Source organism: Cibotium barometz, chromosome 38 (assembly GCF_041138505.1).
Source record: "Cibotium barometz isolate CiBa-2024 chromosome 38, ASM4113850v1, whole genome shotgun sequence".
In the NCBI taxonomy this organism is placed as follows: Eukaryota; Viridiplantae; Streptophyta; class Polypodiopsida; order Cyatheales; family Cibotiaceae; genus Cibotium; species Cibotium barometz.
The window spans coordinates 4,064,231-4,090,744 of NC_141083.1; the positions used below are offsets into that span (position 1 = coordinate 4,064,231).

Genomic DNA, 26,514 nt, shown 5'->3' on the forward strand with positions numbered 1-26,514 from the left:
CAGGGTTTACAAGTTTCGTTTAACCCTAATGGTTGTTATGTTGAAGACTTTAAAGACAAGTGCAGGTTGGTTGCAAAAGGCAACAGAGTGGGCAGAATGTTTACATTGAATGTAAACATGCTTGAAGTGAGTGCTGCGATGATGTTTGCAAATGGTTCAAGAATTGTTGCAGACACAGACATTTGGCTTATAAGAATTGGACATGTGAATGTGCAGAGAATGAAGTCTATGCAGACTAAAGGAATTGTGACAGGATTGCCAAAGTTTAAAGTTGAAGGTATGCAGAGAATATGTGAAGCATGCCAATTTGGAAAGCAAACAAAGCATGTATTTCCACGTAGCAAAAATGTGAGCAGAAATGCACTAGATGTTGTGCATTTAGATATATGGGGTCTTATGACGACCATGTCTATGGGAGGCTACAAGTATTATGTGACATTTATTGATGCCACACAAGGAAAGTGTGGGTATATTTCATGAAGGAGAAGAGTGAGTGTTCACTCATTTTCACAATTTCAGAGTTATGGTTGAAAAGCAATCAGGGAAATATGTAAAGTGCCTAAGGTCAAATGGAGGGGGAGAGTACTTCTCTAATGAGTTCTTTGAATTTTTGAAAAAGAATGGTATTCGGAGACAGTTTACATGCAGGTACACTCCGCAGCAAAATGGAGTTGCTGAGCGAAAAAATAGGCACATTGCTGAGATTGCGCAAGCATTGATGGAAGAGAAGAATATGCCACATAGCTATTGGGCTGAGGCTATTTTTACAGCAAGTTACATCATGAACAGGACTCCAACTATAGCCATACATGATGTAACTCCAGAGGAGAGGTTTATTTGCAGAAAACCTGATTTGTCTCATCTGAAAGTCTTTGGATGCATCGCATATGTGCATGTGCCAGATGAGCTGAGAACTAAGCTGGATCCAAAAGCAAAAAAATGTGTGTTTATTGGATACTCCCTTGAGCAAAAGGGATACAGGTGTTATAACCCTACTACACATGAGTTAAGGGTAAGCAAGGATATTGCCTTTGATGAGATGAGCAGCTGGTATGCTGCTGAAAAAGAAGCTGTTGGGGCTGATGTGAGTGGAAATGTGGTTGCACAGAATACAAGTCAGCATCAGTCTTTGAGTGGACCAGGAGAGTCCTCATCTAGTGGTCCAGTTGATAGACCATGGAGTGGCAGGCTGCGTCATAATACCAGTCCTGCAAATGTGATTAGTACATCACGTAAAGGAAAAGAGAAAGTGGTTGAGCCCCTTAGTATGCCTGACGTTTCTGCAGAGCATTCTCATGTTGATGGGGAGTCTAGTGGCTCAGAGATGAGCCTTGATGAGGAGCTTGGGATACCAACTATGAGAACACCTGGTGTAAAGAAGGCTATGGAAGCCATGAATGCAAAGCTGCGAAGATCTGGGAGAGTGAAGAATCCTGTGCAGAGGTTTACCTATGATGGTTATATGGCACATCACCATGTATACATGGTTGTGCAGGCTCGGGGGGTGCACTATATGGAAGCCCCTCCTACGACGTGCGTTCAAGGGGTATTTAAAAACCCCTTATCTGTGAATTTTGAGCTAATAAAACTACCCCTTATCTGTGAATTTTGAGCTAATAAAACTACCCCTTTTTCTTTATAGACTTACGGGTTTTTTTCCAAAGTACAATTAAAATACCCCTCTTGTAATTGTATTTCTGTAAATTTACCCAATATTTTGGATTAAGAAAACCCCACCTGATGATCGCACGTGGTAGACTTACATTTTTTGAGATGCACCCCCCGAGTGTGCAGGTTGTTGTAGAGCCCACATGCATTGATGAGGCTATTGGAAATGTGTGTTGGGAGAAAGCTATGCACTATATGGAAATGAGACTTGGGATTTAGTGCAATTGCTTTAAGGCAAGAAAGCCATTGGATGCAAGTGGGTGTACAAAGTAAAACAGTGAGAGTTGTGATAGTAGTGGCTACGTCAAAGAAATGGTCTTTACATCAGATGGATGTAAAGAAATGGTCTTTACATCAGATGGATGTAAAGAATGCATTCTTTACATCAGATGGATGTAAAGGATGCATTCTTGCATGGGGATTTGCAAGAAGAGGTATATGTTGCAGCCACCTAGTTATGAGGTATATGTTGCAGCCACCTGGTTATGAGGATGTGAGTTACCAAGAGCATGTTTGCAGGTTGAAGAAAGCCTTGTATGGCTTAAAACAAGCACCAAGAGCATGGTCTAACAAGATTTCTGAATATCTTGTCACTATTGGCTTTCATGTAGCCAATGCAGATTTCTCGCTATATGTGAGACACAGTCATAGAGGGGTTGTGCTTGTTGTCATCTATGTAGATGACTTGATCATTACGGGGGACCATGATACAGAGATCTTTGATGTAAAGATCTTACTTCAACAGAAGTTTGAGATGAAGGATCTGAGGGAGCTCAGATATTTCTTGGACATTGAGGTGATTAGGTCACCACATGGTATTAGATTACTGCTGCAGAGATAGTATGGCTTGGACATGTTGTCCAAGTATGGTATGATAGGTTGTAAGCCTATCTCAATGCCATTAGAACAAAATGGCAAGTTGAGTGCAGATTCAGGAGAGATTTTGGAGGATCCTACTATGTATAGGCGCATAGTAGGAAGCTTGATCTACATGACAATCACCAGGCCAGATTTGAGTTATGCTGTTGGGTTGGTGAGTCAGTTTATGCACATTCCTTGGAAGCCACGTTTGGATGCATTGAGACGCATACTGAGGTATGTGAGGTCTACTTTGCATTGTGGACTATTTTATGAAACTGGGACAGAGATATGTGTACATGGGTACTCATATGCTAATTGGGTTGGTAGTATCTCAAATAGAAGATCTACTATTGGCTTCATGTTTTCTTTGGGGAGTGCTACTGTGACTTGGAGCAGCAAGAAGCAGCCTACGGTTGCTCTATCTAGCACGGAGGCTGAGTACAGAGGTGCTGCTATGGCAGCATGTGAGGTAGCTTACTTGAGAAAGCTACTTCGAGATTTGGGTCTATCAATGGATAGACAAGCTGTCATTTTCTGTGACAACATTAGCAGTATACAGTTGGCTAGGAACCCAGTTTTTCATGCTCGTACAAAGCATATAGAGGTCCACTACCATTTTGTCAGAGAGAAGGTCTTGGCAGGAGACGTTGACCTTGTTTATGCCAGCACACAGGATCAGGTCGTTGACATCTTCACCAGAGCATTGGGTACAGAGAAGCTGAGTGTGTGTGTGTGCTTGCAAGAGCTCAAGCTCTCTTCTCCCCTACATCTTTTCATCCATAAGAGGTTGCATCATGCTTTCCATCATGCTTCTCATCATCATCATCATTTGTAACGTATCATTTGTCATTTGCAGGCATTGCTTGTGCATTTTCTTCCCCCAAATGATTTGATGCGTTGACCACATTTGCAAAACTTGGCCCAATTTGCACATGATTGACCCTATGTGCCGCATTTGCAATATTGTCATCTTGTAGGTTCATACCCTCATCACCAATCTCTTCTATACGATTCTCATTCACCATTTTCCTTTCTTCTCTTATCTCATGAAGCTCCATTGCTTGCTTATATGGGCGTTCCTTGGCATAATGGCTAAAAATGGGAAATGTCTAGTAGAAGACTTGAATGATGTTGGATTTGAATGATGTAGGGCTCTATTTAATGCTCTTGAAGTATAGAATGCAAATATTCAAGAGTAGAAATTTTTTGAATAGCCCTAATATTCTCTGTTTTAGGTTTTTTACAACACTGTTGGGTTGAAAATTGAAATTAGGCTATAGAGTACTCAAAGTCATCAGATTTGGATGAAATTTGATGTGTGGGCTTGTGATGACAAGTACTAACTATGCCTAAGAGGGTTTGACCAAGTCCTCTGTTTTGACTTTTTTGGTTAAAGCCAATCATATAGGTTTGACCCCCCAAACGACATCGTATTCGGGTGTACTATAGATTGTTGGAAAGCCCTAATGATGTACATCCATCCTATGATGTCATTTGTCCCCAATAGCTTGTTGTTTCTAAATGACTGGCCACCTCCAATGAAAAATGATGTACATCCATCCTATGATGTCATTTGTCCCCAATAGCTTGTTGTTTCTAAATGACTGGCCACCTCCAATGAAAAATGGCAAGTTGGGGATCCAAATGATGTTGGAATGGAGAGGTTTAAGGCTTGTTGGGAAGGTATGAGGGAGTAAAAAGAGCCAATATAATCACCCAAACTCTAGACCTAATTTAATTTTACTGAGTTAGGGTTTTGTGAATCTGCAAATTTTGCTCAAGAGCTCCTTTGGTACTCGTTTTCCTTCCGCATGTTCCACATGTACCACCCTTTGTTTCCAAGCATCTTTAGTATCCAAAAGCAACTTATATGTGTCCATAATTTTCCTCAATCCCAACCGTGCATGTAAATTTTAAATTTTTTTTGGCATGGTCTCCTTTGTATTAGATAGTGACCAAATCTCAAATTTTTGATGTACTCAAAACACAACCAATGTTCTCTTGGAAATTGGCATAGCATCAAGGCATATCTTCATTGCATAATGCATTGACCAATGGCATAATACATGTGATCTTTGAGATGATGAAGATTGATTATTAATGGAGAGCTTTCCTTGCTAATCTCCTAACCAAGCCTCCCACCCTCTTACCAAAGCTTAGAATCCAATGGCAAGAGTTAGGGCCATTTCTTCACTCCGAGTACCCAACCCTCTTCCTTACCACTCACGACACTCACACCAAGGAAGATTCAAGCCATGCTACCCTTGGTCTCTCCAACCAATTTCCAAAAGGTACCCTCACACTAATCTAGATTGTAGAAATAGAATGTGGGTACAAAGTGATATGAGGTGTGATTTGAACTTCAAAAGTGTAAGTATGATGGCTTACAATGCTTGCATGAATGAACTCATACACACTCCAATTATTGCATTAGCATGTACTCATGCTATACTTTCACTTCCAAAGCTTCATTGTCCAAAACAACATCAACACCAATGCAACAAACAAGGTGAAGCAAAAGGCATATGGATTGGCATATATCTTAACATTCCCAAGCATTGGCTTGAATGTCACACCAATGATTGATGGTTCCAATGGCATCGAATGGTGTATGGATTTGATCATTCCCAAGCATTGGCTTGAATGTCACACCAGTGATTGAAGAAGCATCAAATGGTTCCAATGGCATCGAATGGTGTATGGATTTGATCAAAAAACCCCAAACTTGAGATAAATGGCTTGATCATTGTTCTATTTGAAGCATTAGTTTGTATAATGGCATCATTAGTGTAATTAATGATAATTAGACAAGGCTAATGATAAATTGGAATGGCCAATGTCAAGAAATTAGGGTTTCTTGGAAGAAAGCCCTAAATCTCAAGGAAGGATTCAATAAGTCCAAGATTTAAGCAAGAAATGAAAGGACAAGCTTAGCAATTACTCAAATATTACCTCAAAGCCTTGCTTATGATTGTATGGTGAAGAATACCCTCGCCATGAAGAAAAATGTGGTCCTCTATTTTGTAGCTTTTGGACAGTTCCATAGCTTCATATCTCAAGAAATAGGCCCTCCATAAGGCAGATATTACTTTCTAACTCCATTTCTAATCCTTAGGGAGCATTTAGACTACTTATTGAAGCTTCTTTTGTGGATTTATGACAAAAACGGTGCCATGCAGAGTTGAAAACTGCCACCCAGATGTGGTGAATCTAAAGCTCAAATCACATACCTAATGTGCCCAAGAATACATACTAAAGCTTTTTTAGGTTCTTGACTACATGTACTTGAAGTATGAGAAAGAATTTTGATGAAATCCATGGGATTCTAGGGTTTTCTTGGAGCACAAAAGGGGCTAAAAATTTTGTAGCAAGACATGGTGAAATTTGGGAAAAATAGGATCAATGGAAAGCTCTGATACCACTACAAAGAACTAGTTATGGCCACTCAAATCATGGAGTGACAACATGGGTGTAGGAGCACCATCTATAAGTAAGAAGAAAGGCAAGATTGCCACCATGAAAGCTAATTAGCTTGTAAATTTGATTAGTATAAGTTAATTATGATTACCTAATCACATTGGCCTATATACCATGGCCCCCTTTTCACACACATTTATTAATGTCCACCACTACTTGGCCTTTGGTCCATAAGTCTATGTCCCTCAATTATAATTGGCAATTTGGCCCAATACACCTATGCTTGGTCCTTGGTCTTATATGTACAAGTTGTATCCACAATTATGTGTCCTCTGCTTCATTACACACTTTCGCTTTATCCCAACCATCAATAGAAATACCTCAAATAGCCCTAAAGAGGCTCGTATAGATCCCCACCTGATTTACTAGCTAGTTGAACATTCATGCAACATCATAAGCCTCAATAAAATAGCTTCTCAATTCTCCCCAAATAAAGTCTTGTTGAGATTCAAGCTCGATGTCAGTGTGAGCCAGCTACGCTATGTGCTGGCAGATTAGGTAGGAACATGTGTGAGACATAAATGACCACGTGTCCAGCTGGTCATAGTGTGTGGACATTAGCTAGGGTTAGTAGAGTGTGGACACAACTCATTGTGTGTTGTGTGGATTATGGATTAGTGCATTATGCTTTGTGTGAGAGTGGACATGGCTTCCCTCTATGGTTAGGGTTTGCAATATACATTAGGGTTTGCTCCTGTGTGTGTGTCTCCTCCTCCTCTACCGTTCTTTCAACATGGTATCAGAGCCTTGTGCTGTTTATTAGGGTTTATGAGTGAGTGAGTGAAGAGGGAGAAGAAGCTGTGAAAAGAAGCTGTGAAGCTGGCCATTGGAGCTGTGAAGCTTGGAGCACACCAACAAATACTATCAGATCTGAGAGCTTGGCCTACCGGGTAAGGTCTTCTAAACATCCTTGAGCGGATTGCAGGTGAAACAGGCAAAAGCAAAGCAAAATAGAGCAAATCAAAGCAAAGAAAAATTCTGGTTTTTGAAGCTTTCCATTAAAGCTTGGGAACATTGATGTATTGTGGAAATACATGTAAATCTGGCAAAGCAAACATGTATCTGACAATGAGGGATGTAATGGAAACTCTTATGCAAGCCCTATTGTGATTTTGGAGCAATTTGAATGCATTTTAAAGTGTGAAAATCTCTGGTTTTTGAGCTCTCACAAAACAGTGAAAAAGAAGCCTAAAATTGAAGCATTTGGAGTGTGATTTTGGCTCAAATCCAACCATTGGTGGATTGCACATGTACCTAGGTGTGTTGGGCATCTATTATCATCATCAATTAGCATCACAAACTCTCCTAAACCCCCCTACACAGCAGGCGGCGCAGCCAGCAACAGAGAAACAGAGTTGTTTTCTGGTTTTTTGACTACGAGGAGATCAAATTCTCACTTGGTGCTTGATATCTTCCACAAATTCTTTAGCAATTGGATGCTTTACACCTTGGATAAGAGGGCTATGTAATTTGCTTGGTCAATGATGCCTAATTGAGCTGGGAATGAGCTGATTAAAACAGGCTGTCCACTGGTTGTAGAGAAACAGAGCATTTTAATTGAGCAATTAATCTTTGGTCTTTTACAATTGGACAAATTCTTCTTACATGGAGTTGATGGACACTATTTCTAAGCTAATGAATGCCTGGTTGCTCAATTTGGACAAATATTGAAGGAATTAGAGCCAAATTACTACTGGTTTTTCTGGTTTTTCCCAAAACAGAGAAAGGGGTTTTCAAAAATTGATATGTACACATGTCAGATGGTGTTGATACTCTACATTGAGGTTGTTTAGGTGTCAATGCAAGTTGCCCATACTTGATTGCACCATTACATTGTGATTTGGAGCCGTGGAAGCGCATCAATACAGGGTATCTCGGACTGCGTGAGTCAGTTCATCTTGGATGATTACAGGTTGATTTTCTACATCAAATTTGGAGTTTGTTGGCTACCTTGGAGTATCTGGAACATTCATTGGAGTGTGGCTGAGCTAAGGAAGGCTCATTTATAGATTTGAAGTGTGCGGAAAGTGTATGCATTGAGCAACATGTCGGATAATCCAGTTCGGATTGTTGGTGAGAAGCTGGATAGGAAGAACTTCCAGGCATGGAAGTACAGGATAAAGAGTTTCTTGAAAGGAAAAGGATTTTGGAATCTCATTACAGGTGCTGAGCCAGAGCCTGAGCTACCTCGGCAACCTACACAGCAGCAGCTTATTGCTCATAAGCAATGGTCAGAGAGAGCATTCAAAGTGCTGCATTATTTGTCTATATGCATTTCTGATGCTATGCTCATACACATTCAGGATGCTGAGAATCCCAAAGATGCATGGGATACTTTGGTCAAGATGTTTGATACAGATATGAGTGCTCGCAAGTCTTAGTTGCGACAGCAGATACACAATGTGAAAAGGAATAAAAGGAGCATACATGATTATGTGCAAGAAATCAAGAAGTTTGCAGATGCATTGGCCACAATAAATGCCCCCATGCCTGATGATGATTTGGTGGATATTACCTTGCGTGGTCTTGGCAAGGAATACAAATCCTTTGATACATCTATCTCAGTGAGGAGTACAGATCTACCCGACTTCGATGAGTTGGTTTCACTCTTGTTGGTTAAGGAAATCAAGCTCAGTGATTCATTTCTAGATGCATCTACTAGCCATGATGATGGCAGAAATCAGGCTTTCTACTCGCAGAGAGGCTTTAGAGGCAGGGAGAGATTTGCATCACGTGGACGTGGTGGTAATGGTCATGGATGGTAGGATAGGCCTCCACAACAGAATTTTCAGCCTTCATATGGTGCTCGAGGTGGTCGTGGATATGCACCTCAGCGAGGCAGAGGCAACCCCCGTAGTCGAGGACGTTGGCAAGGCCAACAAAATTCTATGCAAGATGTGGAATGCCATTATTGTGGCAAATATGGTCATATGGCGAGAGATTGATTCCGCAAACAGAATGATTTGAGAGGGGGAAGAGCACAACGTGGTGGTCATTATGGTGGAAACTATGCACAACATGGTGGTAACTATGCATCAAGTAGCAATGATGGAACTGCAAATCATTTGTTTGCCATGAAGCATGTTGTGGGTTCTATGACAACAAATGCTGAGAATGATGATACATGGTATATGGACTCAGGAGCATCAAACCATATGACATGTCATGGTGAATGGTTTGAGCATATGAAGCCTATGGATGTAAAAGGCTATGTGGAAACAGGTGATGATACCCAGCATGTCATTACACATGTTGGAAGTGTACCATTGGTCATGCACAATGGTCAGACAAAGTCTATGTCAGATGTGCTGTATGTGCCTTCGATCACTAAAATCTTGGCCTCAGTTGGTCAAATGGTGGAACAGGGATTACAGGTTTGTTTCAACGAGCATGGATGCTTCGTTGAAGATTTCAAACATGGATGTAGAGTGATTGGCTAAAGGCAAGAAAGAAGGAAGATTGTTTAAGCTGGATGCTGGAATTCCTGAGCTAAAATCAGCCATGTTCTCAAAGAGCAGGAATGTGGTACAGGACATTGATATGTGGCATAAGAGGATTGGACATGTCAATATACAGAGATTAAAGAACATGCAAACAAGAGGCATTGTCAATGGATTGCCTAGGTTCAAATATGATGGACATATGCATGTTTATGAAGCCTGTCAGTTTGGAAAGCAGGCAAGGTTGAGATTTCCTAGAGAAGGAAATATGAGTAACAGGCCACTTGAGATAGTACACAGTGATGTATGGGGTCTTGCACAAAACCCATCTATCAAAGGCAGTTTATACTATGTTACATTCATAGATGATTTTAGCAAGATGACATGGATATACTTTCTCAAAGAGAAGAGTGAAGTGTTGGAAAAGTTCATGGATTTCAAAGCTTTTGCAGAAAAGCAATATGGCTGTTGGATTAAATGTCTGAGGACAGATGGAGGTGGTGAATACACCTCAAAGGCTTTTGAGCATTTCTTGAGGAAGCATGGAATAAGAAGACAGTTGACTTGCACGTATACACCTCAGCAGAATGGTGTGGCTGAGAGAAAGAATAGAGTCATATGTGAAGTGGCAAGGGCAATGCTTAATGAAAAGAGCATGCCAGATTACTATTGGGCAGAAGCATGTGCTACTGCAATGTATATTCTGAACAAAACACCTACAGCAGCCATTCATGGAAGCACGCCAGAGATGCGGCTCACAGGTTACAGGCCAGACATTGGACATCTTAAAGTTTTTGGATGCATAGCTTATGTACATGTGCCTGATGAAAGAAGAAGGAAGTTGGATCCTAAAGCAGAGAAATGTGTATTTGTTGGATATGCACAGGATCGAAAAGCATACAAATGTTATAACCCTCAAACTAGACAAGTGGTCATCTCACGAGATGTGGTGTTTGATGAGCTTGCTAGTTGGTACAAAGCAAAAGATGAGGGAGTCATTGAGTCACTTGAGGTTGATGTGCCTGTGAACTTGCCATCACAAGCAAGTTCTAGTTCTACTACTATGTCTAGGCCAGCAGCAGAGGCTGAGAGTAGCAGTGTACGTCCATGGTCAGGACGTTTGAGGCATGAGAGTGTAAGCACTGGGAGTAGTGCTATGGATAAAGGAAAGAAGAAAGTCGAAGGAATTGGAATCACAGGTTATGAGTCATCTAGTTCTGAGAGTTTGGATGAGGAGCTTGGCATACCTGTTTTACGCACACCTGGTGCTAGGCAGGACAGATATGTGCCACCACATGCTAGAGTTACAGGTGTTCAGAGTGACCCGCAGGCATTGCGGAGATCCCAGAGAGTCAGATATCCTGTTGACAGATCGACATATAGAGATTTTGCTATGCACTATGCATATATGACATCTATGGTGAAGCATGTGGAACCTACATGCTATACAGAGGCTATTGGAGAGCATGTATGGGAGAAAGCAATGGATGTTGAGATGGATGCATTGGTCCATAATGATACATGGGACTTGGTTGCACTACCAAAGGACAAGAATGTTATTGGATGTAAATGGGTTTACAAAGTGAAGTGCAAATCTGATGGTTCTATTGAGAGACATAAAGCTAGATTGGTAGCAAAGGGTTATGCACAGACCCAAGGATTGGATTATGATGAGACGTTTAGTCCAGTGGCTAAGATGGGCACGGTGAGAGCAGTCATTGCTATGGCTACAGCTAATGGCTGGGAAATGCATCAGATGGATGTTAAGAATGCATTTCTGAATGGAGACCTACAAGAGGAAGTGTACATGGCACAGCCAGAAGGGTATGTCCACCCTAGATATCCCACTCACGTATGCAGGTTGAAAAAGGCATTGTATGGTCTGAAGCAAGCACCTCGTGCTTGGAGTGATAAGATGAGCAGATATCTTATCTCACTTGGTTTTCAGATTTCTACAGCAGATTCTTCACTCTATGTGAAGAAGACACAGCATGGGATTGTTTTACTAGTCATCTATGTGGATGACTTGATTATCACAGGTGATCATGGTGCAGATGTGATGCATGTCAAGAAAGCTTTGAGTGGGCAATTTGACATGAAAGATCTTGGTGAGTTGAGATACTTCCTTGGAATTGAAGTGGTGAAAGATCATGCAGGTACTTGGTTAGTACAGCGCCAATATGCATTGGATATGTTGGCAAAGTATGGCATGACAGGGTGTAAGCCTATGAGTACACCATTGGAGCAAAATGTGAAGTTGCGGGCTGATTATGGCGAGGAATTGGATGATCCTTCTATGTACAGGAAGATGGTTGGTAGTCTCATATATATGACTATCACACGCCTGGATTTGAGTTATGCTGTGGGGCTAGTCAGTCAGTTTATGCAGAGCCCCAAGAAACCACATTTGGATGCAGTGAGACGCATCATGAGATATGTGAAGACCACAGCACATTATGGTTTATTTTATGAGAGTGGTAAAAGCTTGGACATACATGGCTACACAGATGCTGATTGGGCAGGTAGCGCATATGACAGGAGGTCTACTAGTGGATATGCTTTTACACTTGGAAGTGCTGTGGTGAGTTGGAGTAGCAAAAAACAACCTACAGTTGCTTTATCCAGTACAGAGGCTGAGTACAGAGGTGCAGCCATTGCTACTTGTGAGGCTATATGGTTAAAGAGTCTCTTGACAGATTTATGTGAGCCTCTTGATGGCAAAGTTGTCATTCATTGTGACAACATGAGCAGTATACAGTTGGCAAAGAATCCAGTGTTTCATGCGAGGACCAAACACATAGACGTCCATTATCACTTTGTCAGAGAGAAGGTGCTGGATGGTACAGTTGATCTTCACTATGTGAAGACTGATGAGCAGGTGGCAGACATCTTTACGAAGCCACTTAGCAGGGAGAAGTTTGAGTACTTCCGGACTATGTTGGGAGTACATGGGATGAGCTTGAGGGGGAGTGTTGAGAGTCTTGATATCCCAAGCTCATCTACATCTTCATCGGCAGTACATCATGAGCTTGAGAGGGGCTGTTGAGATTCAAGCTCGATGTCAGTGTGAGCCAGCTATGCTATGTGCTGGCAGATTAGGTAGGAACATGTGTGAGACATAAATGACCGCGTGTCCAGTTGGTCATAGTGTGTGGACATTAGCTAGGGTTAGTAGAGTGTGGACACAACTCATTGTGTGTTGTGTGGATTATGGATTAGTGCATTATGCTTTGTGTGAGAGTGGACATGGCTTCCCTCTATGGTTAGGGTTTGCAATATACATTAGGGTTTGCTCCTGTGTGTGTGTCTCCTCCTCCTCTACCGTTCTTTCAACAAGTCTTTTACTTGGTCACAAGGACACAATTGACAATAGGAAGGGGGAATTTTAACCCATTTTAGGGTTAACTAGAGTTGCCACTATGATTCTACATTAAATAGCAAAGATAGAGATATCAAAAGAATATATGATAACTAGAGTTGCCACTATAATCCTACATCAAATAGCAAAGACAGAGATACCAAAAGCATATATTATCAACCCTTCCCAAATCATAGATGGTCTCAAACTTAAAACAATGAGTAAAAGAGAATTTTATTGTATGCATAAGGTTCAAAAACCTTAGAAAATTGATCAATTCTAAGAATGATTGAAGTAAAAATTTAGCTTGAACTCTTGAGTCGTTTAGAGGCCTTAGGACTCAGGAACCATGGGAAATTTCACTTTGAGGCCCTTGAATAAAGTAAAGAATTCCAATTACTTAAATAAAAGGTAAGTACAAAATTGACCAATTTTTTTAAGTTGAGAAGGAGATCTATTTGTAGAATCTAACATTATGGTTAAACCCTAATCCTTGGTTTAGGATTTATATTGGGGATAGTAAATACTATGGAATCTATGGTGGATCTCGAGGGGGATGGATTATATCTTGCTCAAACTACAATGGTTTACTTGCCAAAATTGTTGAGATTATGCTTGATGCATTCTGTTTGAGCATTTTGATTATGATATGGTGATGTGCGGCACAATTGATCACCTAGAGTACATGAGCAATGAAAACTAACCTAGAGGGTAGAGAGACTCACTTGGGGCATCCCCCAACATTATCTTGAACAAGAGGCTATCCTCAAGGAAAATCCCTTCTCGAGAACTATAGGTGATCAGTCCAGCCTAACCCCATCGAGTCCCATGGGTTAGCCAACCGCCCAACCACTGTAGTGATGGGATCCAAATAGGAATTTAGTTAGGTTTTATCCCGGGTACCAGGGAAAAGAGTTCCCAGGCCCCCTAGCCAGATATTCATGCAAACATAAAACTAGTCACACCACTTACATACCTAATATGAACTTGCCTTTTTCACAGATTCAACGATCTTTAAAACAATCATTTAATGAAACCATAGTGTTACTAATCATAATCCTCTAATTATCCAGTTGAATCCTAATTTCCAATTCTTTCCTTCATCGGTGTACCTATGGCATCATTGGCAACCAGAACGCTCACCACGTATTCACTCAGGGGCCTTTTCAATAGTTCCTAGCTCATAGTACCCGACAATATAATCACATAAAAATATCTAGATGGAATCTCCATTGAAGATCAGCAAGATCAACCAATAGATCCATATAAAAGAGCCATGGACTCATCCATTGAGGACCAGCAAGGTCAATCAACTAGATCCATGCCTGAATTCAGAAAACAACTCTTACTCCTTGTTCCAATATCTTCCCCGACATACTCGTGGGTATCTTCGGCGACCCAGAGCCCGAGCACCATATGGTCAGCAACCTCTAGGATCCTTCGTAGGTCACCTAGCACTTCACTCATAGGCCGCTTCCTTGGTCCCTCATCCACTGTACCGGAACCTCACCATTTAATCAAACCAAGGCTGGTCAAGACCTCGGCCGACCTTGCTATGTGGGACATCCTCCGATGATGCTCCGTCACAGCAGTTGCAACTTTAACAGATAGGTCTCCACGACCTCATTCACAAGACGGTCAAAATTCTTCCCCAGCATTCTTGACATAAAACAGTCATTTAAAAATAGATTTCACAAACAAATACAATTCCAATAATATTTCTATCTTTTCTCATTACTCCGCATCCTTTCACATTAGACCCCATCTTTTTTTCATCTTACCACAATTTTATTTTCATCATCGATCCCTATCACATCACATCATTCCTACATCAAATCACATCCAATCGCATCATCCACACATCAATCCACATCATCCATACATCCATCCACATCAATCCACATCATTCAAACATCCATGCACATCAATCCACATTATCAACACATCAATCCGCATCATCCATACATCCATCCACATCATCCACATCAATCCACATTATTCACTCATCATACACACACCAATCCACATTATCCACATTATCCACACATCCATCCACATCAATCTACACGTCAATCCACATCATTCAAACATCCATGCACATCAATCCACCTCATTTCATAAGCATTCCCATTCTCATCTAATCACATCTTTTTCTATGTCATCACTTATTTCCTCATTTTTCCTCATCAGATCTCACCCACTTGCATCTACCCATATATCTCATCACTTCACATACATTAACATTTATACATCGCATCTAATCACATTCATTTCACATCACATCTCATTCATTCACATCCTGATTCACATGCTAACACATTCATTCAATTCCCTTATCGTTCATTCACATTCCGATTCACATCACATCACATCCATTCACATCCCTTATCATTCATTCACATCCAGATTCACATCACATCACATCCATTCACATCCCTTATCATTCATTCACATCTCGAGAAGTCATAGTTAAGTTCTTAGCTCATTGTGACTCTTTACAACACAGATTGGTGCGCACTAGTGTGACACCCACATTGTCACATGAGATCTTCATGTTTCAACGATTTGGAATGGCGGACAAATCATCCATATTGGACTACCTAGGTGAAGACGTAAGGAGGTGGGCTTTAATGGAGCTTAGTTTGGAGCGACGAAGTGGAGAGCAATGGTACAATGCTCCAGCTACAATCTTGGCACAGCTTGTGTGGAAGGTAGTGTTTGCATTTCCCAATATCATTAATAAACGGATTATCAATGTTTTTTAATCGTGTGAGTGATAATGAGTCCTTTTCGTTATACGTAGACACCGTTTGAAAATGCGGTGAAGCAAGCTATATCATGCATTGATAGACATGCCATGGGGTTGCAAGAATATGAGACAAAATGTGAGAAAGCCAGACGGGGTGTAGAGCAAACATTTCGAGATAGAGCGTACAAGATGCTCATAATTGCAAACCCATCCAATGGTGATGCATTCTTTCAACTCGTATATAACTATGATTGGTCCAAGAAGGGATTGGTTGCTCTGACCAAAGAAAAGCTCTACACTGTCGCCATATCTCGGATTTCAACTCAAAGGTATGTCACATGTCAATAAACCTCCCTTAACATAAACTAACCTTAATATCTAATCTCTTATGGGTTTGGTATGATGCTGAAATAGGAAGACGGAATTGCTTCAAATGCTTATGACCGGGAGGGCAAAGGACAAGGTAATTTCAGAGATGTTTGGGGATAACAAAAAGACGTTGCTGCATATGAAGAAAGAGTTGTATTGGGAAGAGCTAATAGGGGAGGCAGACTCTATTTTGGAGGGTTTATTGGTATATGATGATGTTATCTACATCCCACCATTTATGCAATGGGTGCAAGAGGAGCGATTGAAACACATACCATGGGCCTTCCATGAGGTGTGGGCAAAGATTGGAAAAGTAAAGGAAGGCCAAAAGCAACCTGAGGTGGAGAATGCCACAAAGAGGGTTGTCTATAGGTATATATCTTCCAATGCCATTACATTTTTGTAGAAAATACATATACGCTTTTAAAAAAATATTTTAGTACTGTTTGTTTTATTTTGGACATGTAGGTGGGTGCAGCTACTCATTGGCCAAGGTCTAATGGACGAAGAGACGGAAGCAATCAAAGAATGGGTAGATCCAAATTCCTCGGAAATAATGTATCCGAAGGAATGGGTTGAGAGAGGGGTTTCTGATTGGGAATTTAAGAGATGTCCTTGGTGGTTGGACTATCCTCTAAATCATGTGCCTCCAAGTGAGGAGCTCCTAGAAAAAGGTACTTTTTTGCTTTCTACTAAATTATATGCATGTAAATGTAAATGTATATGTTTATGTAAACCTTCCTACCTATACATATGTAAACTATCCATATGCATATACATATTAGATACATATACATACAGATATATACATATACAAATACATATGTATATATACATATGCATACATAAATGCATACCTACATACATACACTAAATTCCTACATACATACAAAGTTCATGTTACATTTAAGAATTGGCATGTTAGATTTTAAAGAAACATTGTTAAGTTTTGATATATACATACCTACATACATATACATATAAATAGATACATATACCTACATACATATACATACACATACATATACATAGACACATGCCTACATACATATACATAGATACATACCTACATACATATACATATACATATGCATATACACATACACATACATGTACATATACATATACATAGATACATATACATCTACATACATATACATATACAAAAAGGTATGGGGATTTTTACCTTTTTACTAATTATCTTGATCTATTTCTTGACGAATTTAAGAATTGCCAATCTGAGCTTGAAAGAGAGCCCCCAACTCAAGAAGACTCTAGAATACCTTCCCCACAGCCAACAATCTTGACCCAGTCTCCAGTAGTTGGATCCTCGCGCGTGACCCCAAAACCATCCACACCACTGTCACGAGTGCCACAATCACACCAAGAGCATACATCTACATCATCTCAAGTGCAACGTGAGAGGCGAACAAAGAGACGTCTTGACATTATGCATGATGTTCAAGAGGGAGACCCCACAAATGAAAATCAAGAGAGAGACCCTCCAGAGCAAGAGGGGGAGGTGTCAGGACAACGTGACATCATGGACATGACTAGTAAGAGTACTTTCCATTGCAAATTTATTTTGAGAAGTGTGTGCTTTCGAAATGCATCTCATTTTTTGTCTTGTTTACTTGTAGGTGAGAGATGTTTTTCACACATATTGCTGGTAGACATCCACACTCTTTCGGAGGGCTCAGATAGGTAAAAAGAATAATTTCACCATATAATTAGTTTTCCAAGTTGTACTTACCAAAACCAAACATCATAAATCTTTTATGTAGTGTGGAAGAATTCTTGATGAAGATTCCCAAGGCTCTATCTCATAGAGGTGCTCCCTCAGATACAGTGGCTCGCCTCGTATGGGCTGACTTTCCTACAGGTTTACAAGTTGTTGATGTAGATACAGATGGGTGTCCCTCATGGAATCAAGTTTCTTCATCATTGATACGTGCCACACTCAGTTTTGTTGGTTTGTTTGTGGCTGATGAGGGTTGGTTTGTGTGTTTGAGTCTAATGGATCAACTTCCTAAAATATATTCCATGGGAAAGAAAGTTGGATTGGTCATGCATCGAACAATGTCTGTTCATGTGGAATCAAGTTATTTGTATGACAATGGAGAACGGGTAAGTCATAATCTCTAAAATATTTCCCTTTGTGTATACATGTTATGTGGTATGGATATCCAAACATAATGTTTTCTCGTTATGGTAGGTGGATACATTGGCGCTTAGTATGTTCTATCGAGTAAATTGCCATGTCCCTATTATTGATCGTGAGGCTGGGCAAAATGTTTCAAAGAAGTTATTCAACGCTCAACGAAATTTCATTTTTGAGAAGAATAAGAAGCATCCATTCCAACGCACAATGGTCTTGGAGCGCTACATTCGAGGTGGTGCAGAAAGATCTCCTATGTTCTTTAGGTGAGACAATTTTCATTCTGGTCATTTTCATAGCTACTTTTTCAAAATACTTAGATGCACGTTTATGATTGTATTTCATTGTAGGTGGCTAGTGGAGACCTTCTCAAGTGAAGGAGATAGTGTCTTGGACGTTTTTGCGGGATGTGGAGGCTTGGGACATGCATGCCAAGAGTTAAAAAGGCACTATATGGGGATAGAGAATGACATGGAGGTAGCCAAAGCATGTCTGGGAGATTTCTCATTAGGTCGGGATGACATGTAGAAGAATGCTATAATTAGAATGCTATAATTTGTGGATCAAAAGACTTTGTATTCGAGATTGTCATGGTTTGGAAGTTTAAAGATCGATATATACATTTTTGATCTTTAAAAGATTGTGTTTTATATTTAAGTAAGTAAGAAAGTATGTATGTATGGAATGTATGTATATATATGTTAGTGCTGCGTAGGTGGCTCTTGTATATATGTATGTATGTATATGTATATGTATGAGGTGTATGAATTTAGGTAGATATATGTATATATATAATTATATCAATAAGTATGATGTGGATCAAAGACTTTGTAATCGAGATTTTCATGGTTTGGAACTTTACAGATCGATATATATATTTTTTATCTTTAAAGGATTGTTTTTTTTCCTTTAAGTAAGTAAGAAAGTATGTATGTATGTATGTATGTATATATGTTAGTATGTATGTAGGTACCTCTTGCATGTATGTATGTATATGTATATTTTGTATGTGTATATGTATGAGGTGCATGAATTTAGTTACATATATGAATATATGTAATTATATCAATAAGTATGATGTGGATCAAAAGATTGAAATTTATATTGTTGATCTTTCAAAGCTTGTTATTTATATGTAAGTAAGTTCTTGGTCCTTTACAAAGCTCATAGTAAGTTCATGGTCCTTTGCAAAGCTCCGACTCCTTGTTCATTGCTCCAAAAAGCTCGGCAAAAAAAGCTCGCAAAAAAAAATCCCCCATTCATTCTCATCTATCTGATTCACATCCCATCTCATCACATCCATTCTTAGAATGCAAAAGAATCCTTATTTTTTAATATAAAGATTCTTTACACATCTATTTATGCATAATTTCAATTTTAAGTAGAATAACACTTGAAATAAAAATAAATCTTTTATGCATAAATTTAATTTTAATGAGAATAACTCTTTTGAAATAAAAATAACTTTCTTTATGCATCATTCTATACATAAAATCAAAATTGATGAGAATAACTCTTTTGAAATAAAAAAAATTATTTATGCATCTATTTATGCATAAAATCAAAATTGATGAGAATAACTCTTTTGAAATGAAAATAAATTTCTTTATGCACCTTTCTATGCATAAAATCAAAATTGATGAGAATAACTCTTTTGGAATAAAAATAAATTCTTTATGCACCTATTTATGCATAAAATTAAAATTGATGAGAATAACTCTTTTGGAATAAAAATAAATTCTTTATGCACCTATTTATGCATAAAATCAAAATTGATGAGAATAACTCTTTTGAAGGGTGGTTGTAGGATCAGGGTGCCTAGTTTTGTCCACTCAGGCACCTTGTAAATAGTAAAAAAAACAGGCATTTATTTACCTTTAGTGGCCAATCTCTCCTAGCTAACAAAGGAATTTCCTTTCAAGTTCTTTTGTTGGAATGTCACATGCAAAGTTGGGAATATAGTTGCATAATATGATTAAGCTTAGATAGTTAAAAGTCCTCATTTCCTTAGGTACAAGCTTAATGTATACACCATGTCCCAAATTTAGGCTGGTTCCATAAAATGCTAATATCTTTCACATATAAACTCATATGAGATTTCCACTTTGCATCTTAGATCTTCACATAATATAGAGCTTAACTTGATTTTTTGAGAAATTTTTAAGCTATTTGTCTATTTTCTTTAAATATTTCAAGGTCTTTAAAGTGTTATAATATATGCCACTTTTTGCACCCACAATAACTACCACTTAAAAATGCATAATCTTGTAGATCAAAAGAGTTGTAGATAGTGAGACGTTGGTAGAATGTGGTGGTTATTCTTTATTTCTTCTATTTATCTTCTCCACACATTTGGATGAATCTGATTAGCCCCTCAAAACCTTAATTTAAAATTTTTCGAAAATCTGGACCCATAGGACTTGAACAAATTATACTTGATTTCTAATGCACCTTCTCTGAAAATCTTTTTGAACCTCTATTTCGAGGGAACTTATTTTAATAAGAAGAGATACTTTTCCATCCAAAAATATTCAAAATCTGAATAACCTCTCTCTAGAATATTTTCTCTCTCTAAGTCAGAACAACAGGTAGAAACAAGATCTTTTATATTTCTAAAGAGGGATTTGATTAAAGGGAAAGATACTGGACATCTTGAGAGGCTGGGGAGGAATCTTACACACACATTACATTTCTCAATACCTCCCCTCAATGTGATGAGGTTCTAACACCTAACATGTATTGACTTGACCTACACTCCATACTCATATGGTTGGAGTGGTTCATCTAGGTTTCTCTATGAAATACAATGTTAGCTTTGTCTTAACACTTTACACATCGGGAGAGTGGGGTTACAACCAAGAGTTAGGAGCCATTCTCTCATACTCTCTACTACCTTTAGTAGCTTTCAATTATTGGGTTTATGGCTTGTTCTTTGCTTTAGACTTAGAGGCTTTCAGCTTGGTCTTCTTGTTTGCAAATGACTCAATGACCCATGCTAATGATAATCCCTTCAATGATGCTATTGGTGAAGATTTTTATGGTGATGGTGTGCCCATTTGATGTGACAACATGTTTTTGCACACATAGTTTTCATGTCCATGTGAGCACCTTCTTAAGAGAGATTTTATTTTATTAAAAAGAAACAAATCCTTATCTTTTCTTCCTTTTTTTTTCCTATGGTCGTGGTGGACGGTAGCCTTGTCTGCTCGACTATGTGATAGCTCTTCTTCTTGTCAGTGCCCTCCTTGGCCCCTATATCAGGCTTCTTGTTTACTACATACCTTTTACCCATGGGATGCTTTCCACCTTGGTTGTCTTCAAGGCCTTTTGCTCAACCTCTGCTACTGCGGACTGTGCAAGCTCTTGATCATCGCCTTGGACATAGGATGCCTTTATAACATTAGGCGTACAAGGTTAGGAATATAGGTGTGGTTACATTGAGATTTAAAACAATTTCTCAGTGGAGTTAGAGGCTGATACAAAGTTAGCCTCTGACTCTAGCCTCTGACTCTTTGTTAGGACATTTAGAAGTGATATGCCCCGTTTGTTTACACTTGTTACATTTGATTTTGTTGGGATATTTGAGCCAACAATTATTTGCCAAATGACCCACCTTTTTACAATGGGCACATCTTACTTTGATCACTTGATGTGACAAAGCTTGTTCGATATTCGATGAAGTGGTTGCATTATTTAAAGATTCAGCTCCTCCCTTTGGCCTCTTTTCTTCATCAAGACAAGATTGAATGACTCCTTCAAGGGTGGGATTAGGTCTGTTCTTCAGGGTGGTGACTAAGGTGGGGTACACCTTCTTGACTGCTTTTAGCAAAACAGCCACTGCATCATCTTCATCCATTCTCGCATTCACTGATGCAAGTTGAGCCATAAGGCTCTTCAAGTGAGAGATGAAGGCTCCAATGCCATCTCCCTCTTTGAGTTCCAAGATGAAAAATTCAATTTTAAGTGAGATCTTGGAATTTTTACCACGAGCTCCATAGAGCTTATCAAGCTCATCCCATTTCTCCTTTGCAAAGTCAGAAGCTGGTCCACAAAAAATATTGTGATATTTTTATCTCTCCTCTCTCCTAGATCAAACCAAATCAAAAGGGAGTCAAACTAGGTCCAAATCTTGTACAAATTCAGCCAAACTGAACCTGGAAAATTCTAGAAACTAGTTGGACTTGGTTAGAGGCCTCCCTCACCTATAAATAGATCCTTAACCCTTTGTAAAAAAATATGAGAACTATAGCATGCCAGTATTATACTGAAATAATGATATTTTCTATTATCCTCTAAAAATCCTCTAGAAATTAAGAGATTGGAGATTCTCTCTCTCTTCAATCTTCTTTGGTGACTCCAACAACATACCAAACCAATTGATTGGTTGGGGGCCTCTACCGTGATCAAAGAATCAAGTAATTTAGAAGGTAAAGTGTGGATTATTGTCTTCTTTTTCTTAAATCTCCAAATGTTTCTCTTCTCAACCCCTCTCAAGCTTGAGAAGCATTAATTTGAATGGCTTTTGAATACTATTGAAGTTCTTTAATGTATTGTAATGAAGAAATACATAAATTTCCATTTATGCTTAATTTATAATGGTTTTAAGCATTTCTCTCTCTCCCCCAAAGAATGGTCATTTCTATGACCTATTCTCAATTCAAATGAAGCTTCTCATGAAGCATTTCTCTAATCAAAAAGTAATTTCTATGCTTGTCTAATTGGAGGCCAAAATAATGGCTTTTAATACTTTTATGCTATTTAATTTATGGCAAAATTAAGAATCAATCCATAATTGGATAATGATCCAATTAGTGGTTATGCTAGTCACATGAATAATACTAAACTTTATTCTTTCAAATTTATTGAGAATTATCAGTAATAGCAGCAGCGGAGCTATGGTAAATTTTTTGAAAAATAAACACATAAATCATTTTTATTTATATTATGAAAAGAGGACTTCCTACCATATTCTAGGATTAATCATCCTAGATTAACTGAATTATTCTCATTATAATCATGGAAAATTTGATTTTTATATTTATGCATAAATAGTAATTAGCAAAAGAGAAATTTCTAGTAATTCATTTTTAATGTTAAAATAGGAATTCCTATGACATTTGGAATTCCATCATTGAGATGGGAAAAGAGAAATTTCTAGCATATTGGAATTAATGAGTATTTTAATTAAATTTAGATAAATTTATTTTATCGATAAAAAATATTTAAATGTTAAAAGAGAAATTCCTATGACATTTGGAATTCCATCATTGAGATGGGAAAAGAGAAATTCCTAGCATATTGGAATTATTGGATAATTCATTTGAATTCAAAGATCAATTTTACATAAATTTATTTTATCTATAAGAAATATTTAAATGTTAAAAGAGAAATTCCTATGACATTTGGAATTCCATCATTGAGATGGGAAAAGAGAGTTTCCTAGCATATTGGAATTATTGGATATTTCATTTAAATTCAAAATAAATTTTAGATAAATTTATTTTATCTATAAGAAATATTTAAATGTTAAAAGAGGAATTCCTATGACATTTGGAATTCCATCATTGAGATGGGAAAAGAGAAATTTCTAGCATATTGGAATTATTGGATAATTTATTTAAATTTAAAGATGAATTTTAGATAAATTTATTTTATCTATGAGAAATATTTAAATGTTAAAAGAGGAATTCCTATGACATTTGAAATTCCATCACTGAGATGGAAAAAGAGAAATTCCTAGCATATTGAAATAATGGATATTTTACTTTAGATGAATTTATTTTATGAGAAATAATTGGCGAAAAAAGAGGGATTCCCACGACATTGGAATGCAAATAATCAAATGCAAAAAGAGAAATTCCCATGGTATTTGAGATCCAAGAAATTAAATGGGAAGAAGAGAAAATTTTAGTATAATTCAATTTATGATTATTTACCAAAAGTGGAAATATGGGTAGAATTGATTTCTACAAATCCCATGAATTCTTTTATTCAAAAGAGGAATATTGAATATAGTTCAATTGAGGAATTGAGAAGGAATATGGAAATAGTCGTTGAGAAAAAGAACCTTTGATTAGGCCAAATAATTGGTAGAAATTTAGAAAAAGTCCCATTATCGGTATCAAACTAGAAAAAGCTATTAAATGGGGATATGCGAATGGATGTGATAAGATGTGTATGGGATGTGATAGGATGTGAATGGATGTATATGGGATGCGATAGGATGTGAATGAATGTGATAAGATGAAAATAGGATATGATAAGATGTGATGTAATAAAATGGATGTGGATGTGAATAATGAGATGAGAGGATATGTGAAAGGGTGAGATGGGAAAGTACATGGATGTGGAAGTGGATGTGTATGTGGAATAATGAATGTGGATGTGTATGTGGAAGAATGGATGTGGATATGTATGTGGAAGAATGGATGTGGGAATGTGGAAGAATGGATGTGGATGTATGGATGTGGATGTGTATGTGTATGTGGATGTATGGATGTGGATGTGTGGAAGTGGATGTGTATGTGTATGTGGAAGAATGAATGTGGATATGTATGTGGAAGAATGGATGTGGATGTGGATGTGTATGTGGAAGAATGGATGTGGATGTATGGATGTGGAAGAATGGATGTGGATGTGCATGTGGAAGAATGGATGTGGATGTATGGATGTGGATGTGTATGTGGATGTGGATGTGTATGTGGATGTATAGATGTGGATGTGTATGTGGAAGAGTGAATGTGGATGTGTATGTGAAAGAATGGATGTGGATGTATGGATGTGGAAGAATGAATGTGGATGTGCATGTGGAAGAATGGATGTGGATGTATGTGGATGTATGGATGTGGAAGAATGAATGTGGATGTGTCTGTGGAAGAATGGATGTGGATGTATGGATGTGGATGTGTAAGTGGAAGAATGGATGTGGATGTGTATGTGAAAGGATGTGATGTGATGTGAATTGAGAGCTCATGGATTAATCTGAGTGGCTGCACTCTGTCAGCCACTCAGATTGAGAGCTCATGGATTAATCTGAGTGGCTGCACTCTGCCAGCAGTAGCTGGTCCACCATTTTGACAACGAACGGAGTGGCATCCCATCTGCTCAACCTAAGTATTCGGCATGCTGCATCCGATAGGATGCTGACTCTGGAACCGCCATCCATCCTAACTTCTGCTATATTCACTCTAGCCAACTTGACCTGGATCATTGGGATGGCTTCATCATAGATAGGGGCTTCCCTTGGTGCGGTGTTTGCCTTCTCAATATTCAGGGCTTCTAGTGGCTACGAGGGTAGCGTTGTCTCTTTTTGAGGCTTCAGAAGACCCATCAGCTGCTCCCTTCTGAAACTTGTCTCACCAATGTGAGGAGCTATTCCATCGACATGTGAATCGGCTACCAAGATCTTCCCATCATATATCGTACGGTTGGTGTTCAACTTCTATGAGCCTACTTGGGAAATCCACCTGATTCTGTGCTTCCACACATCCTTCGGACCGTGGTGTCTGTGCACCTTGTTTCGGAATTGGCATCTCCATCGGTGAGGAAACCTCACCTTCCATTTCCGAGTTCATCTTTGGGAAACTGACTTGGGATTCCCGTCGACAGATCGCTGTCTCCTTTTTCCGCAGTGCCTCTCTTACCTATTGCTTTTCTACCCAATCGAACACTTCCATCTGGATTTTGTGCTGTTCTTGCCAGGAGACCACATTCTGCTTCCCCTTCATCCGAGGTTAGTTCTTTCCCCACCTCTGGAGTCTCAGGTTGCATGGATCTTATCACCACCATGGCTGATGATCCAGTGCCGTTGTGGTCGGTCGCTTGCTCATCCAAGGCTTGGATCTCTACCACATTTACTGCCGGCAGACCAGATGCAAAAGCTTGGGCTCCCTCTACTTCTTCCCTATCCTTTCTCTAGATTTCACACTCTAACTTTTGGTGGCCTTGTGCATGGGAATAAAAGCATGTGAAGGTAACCCTTTGAGCACTAGCCACGTACCTGAGAGGAAATTTCCCACATGGGTGGCATTGGGGTCTTCAGTATGGGTTCAGCAGAGGCATTAGATGGGCGGGTTGGATGGTGGCCACATGGGAGCTTTGATTACCGGTTTGCGGAGGGCTGTCCTCCCATTGTAGCAGCAAGCTTTAGTGGTATGTGTGGCTGTTCTGCAAATGGTGCATCAGAGTTCATTCAAGCCGCACTCCTCGGTTCTATGTTCATGATTGCGACACCTCACACACCAAGTGCCTAATTGGATGGTTGGGGTGGACATCGCACTTTCACTGGTCAATTGAGCCATGCCTACAGCTAGTTCCTTCGTTGTCTTCCCTACCTTCTTGCTACTTGATCGTGCGTTGCAATCTGTCTCCTTCTCCTCCAATTCCTCACTTGCCATGGAATCATCAGAATCATCCTCCTCCAAAGATCCGAAAG

At 39.0% G+C, this 26,514-nt stretch overlaps 1 protein-coding gene across 1 annotated transcript; it reads left to right on the forward strand.

The window, feature by feature from the left end:
* The first annotated feature begins 17,575 nt into the window (after window positions 1–17,575).
* LOC147616258 (uncharacterized) lies at window positions 17,576–21,140 on the forward strand. Its single transcript, XM_086777023.1, has 5 exons — window positions 17,576–17,626; window positions 17,707–18,049; window positions 18,138–18,346; window positions 18,431–18,570; window positions 21,022–21,140. The coding sequence occupies exons 2-5, from the start codon at window positions 17,723–17,725 to the stop codon at window positions 21,138–21,140; spliced, it is 795 nt and encodes a 264-aa protein (XP_086633149.1). The 5' UTR covers window positions 17,576–17,626; window positions 17,707–17,722.
* Window positions 21,141–26,514: the final 5,374 nt, after the last annotated feature.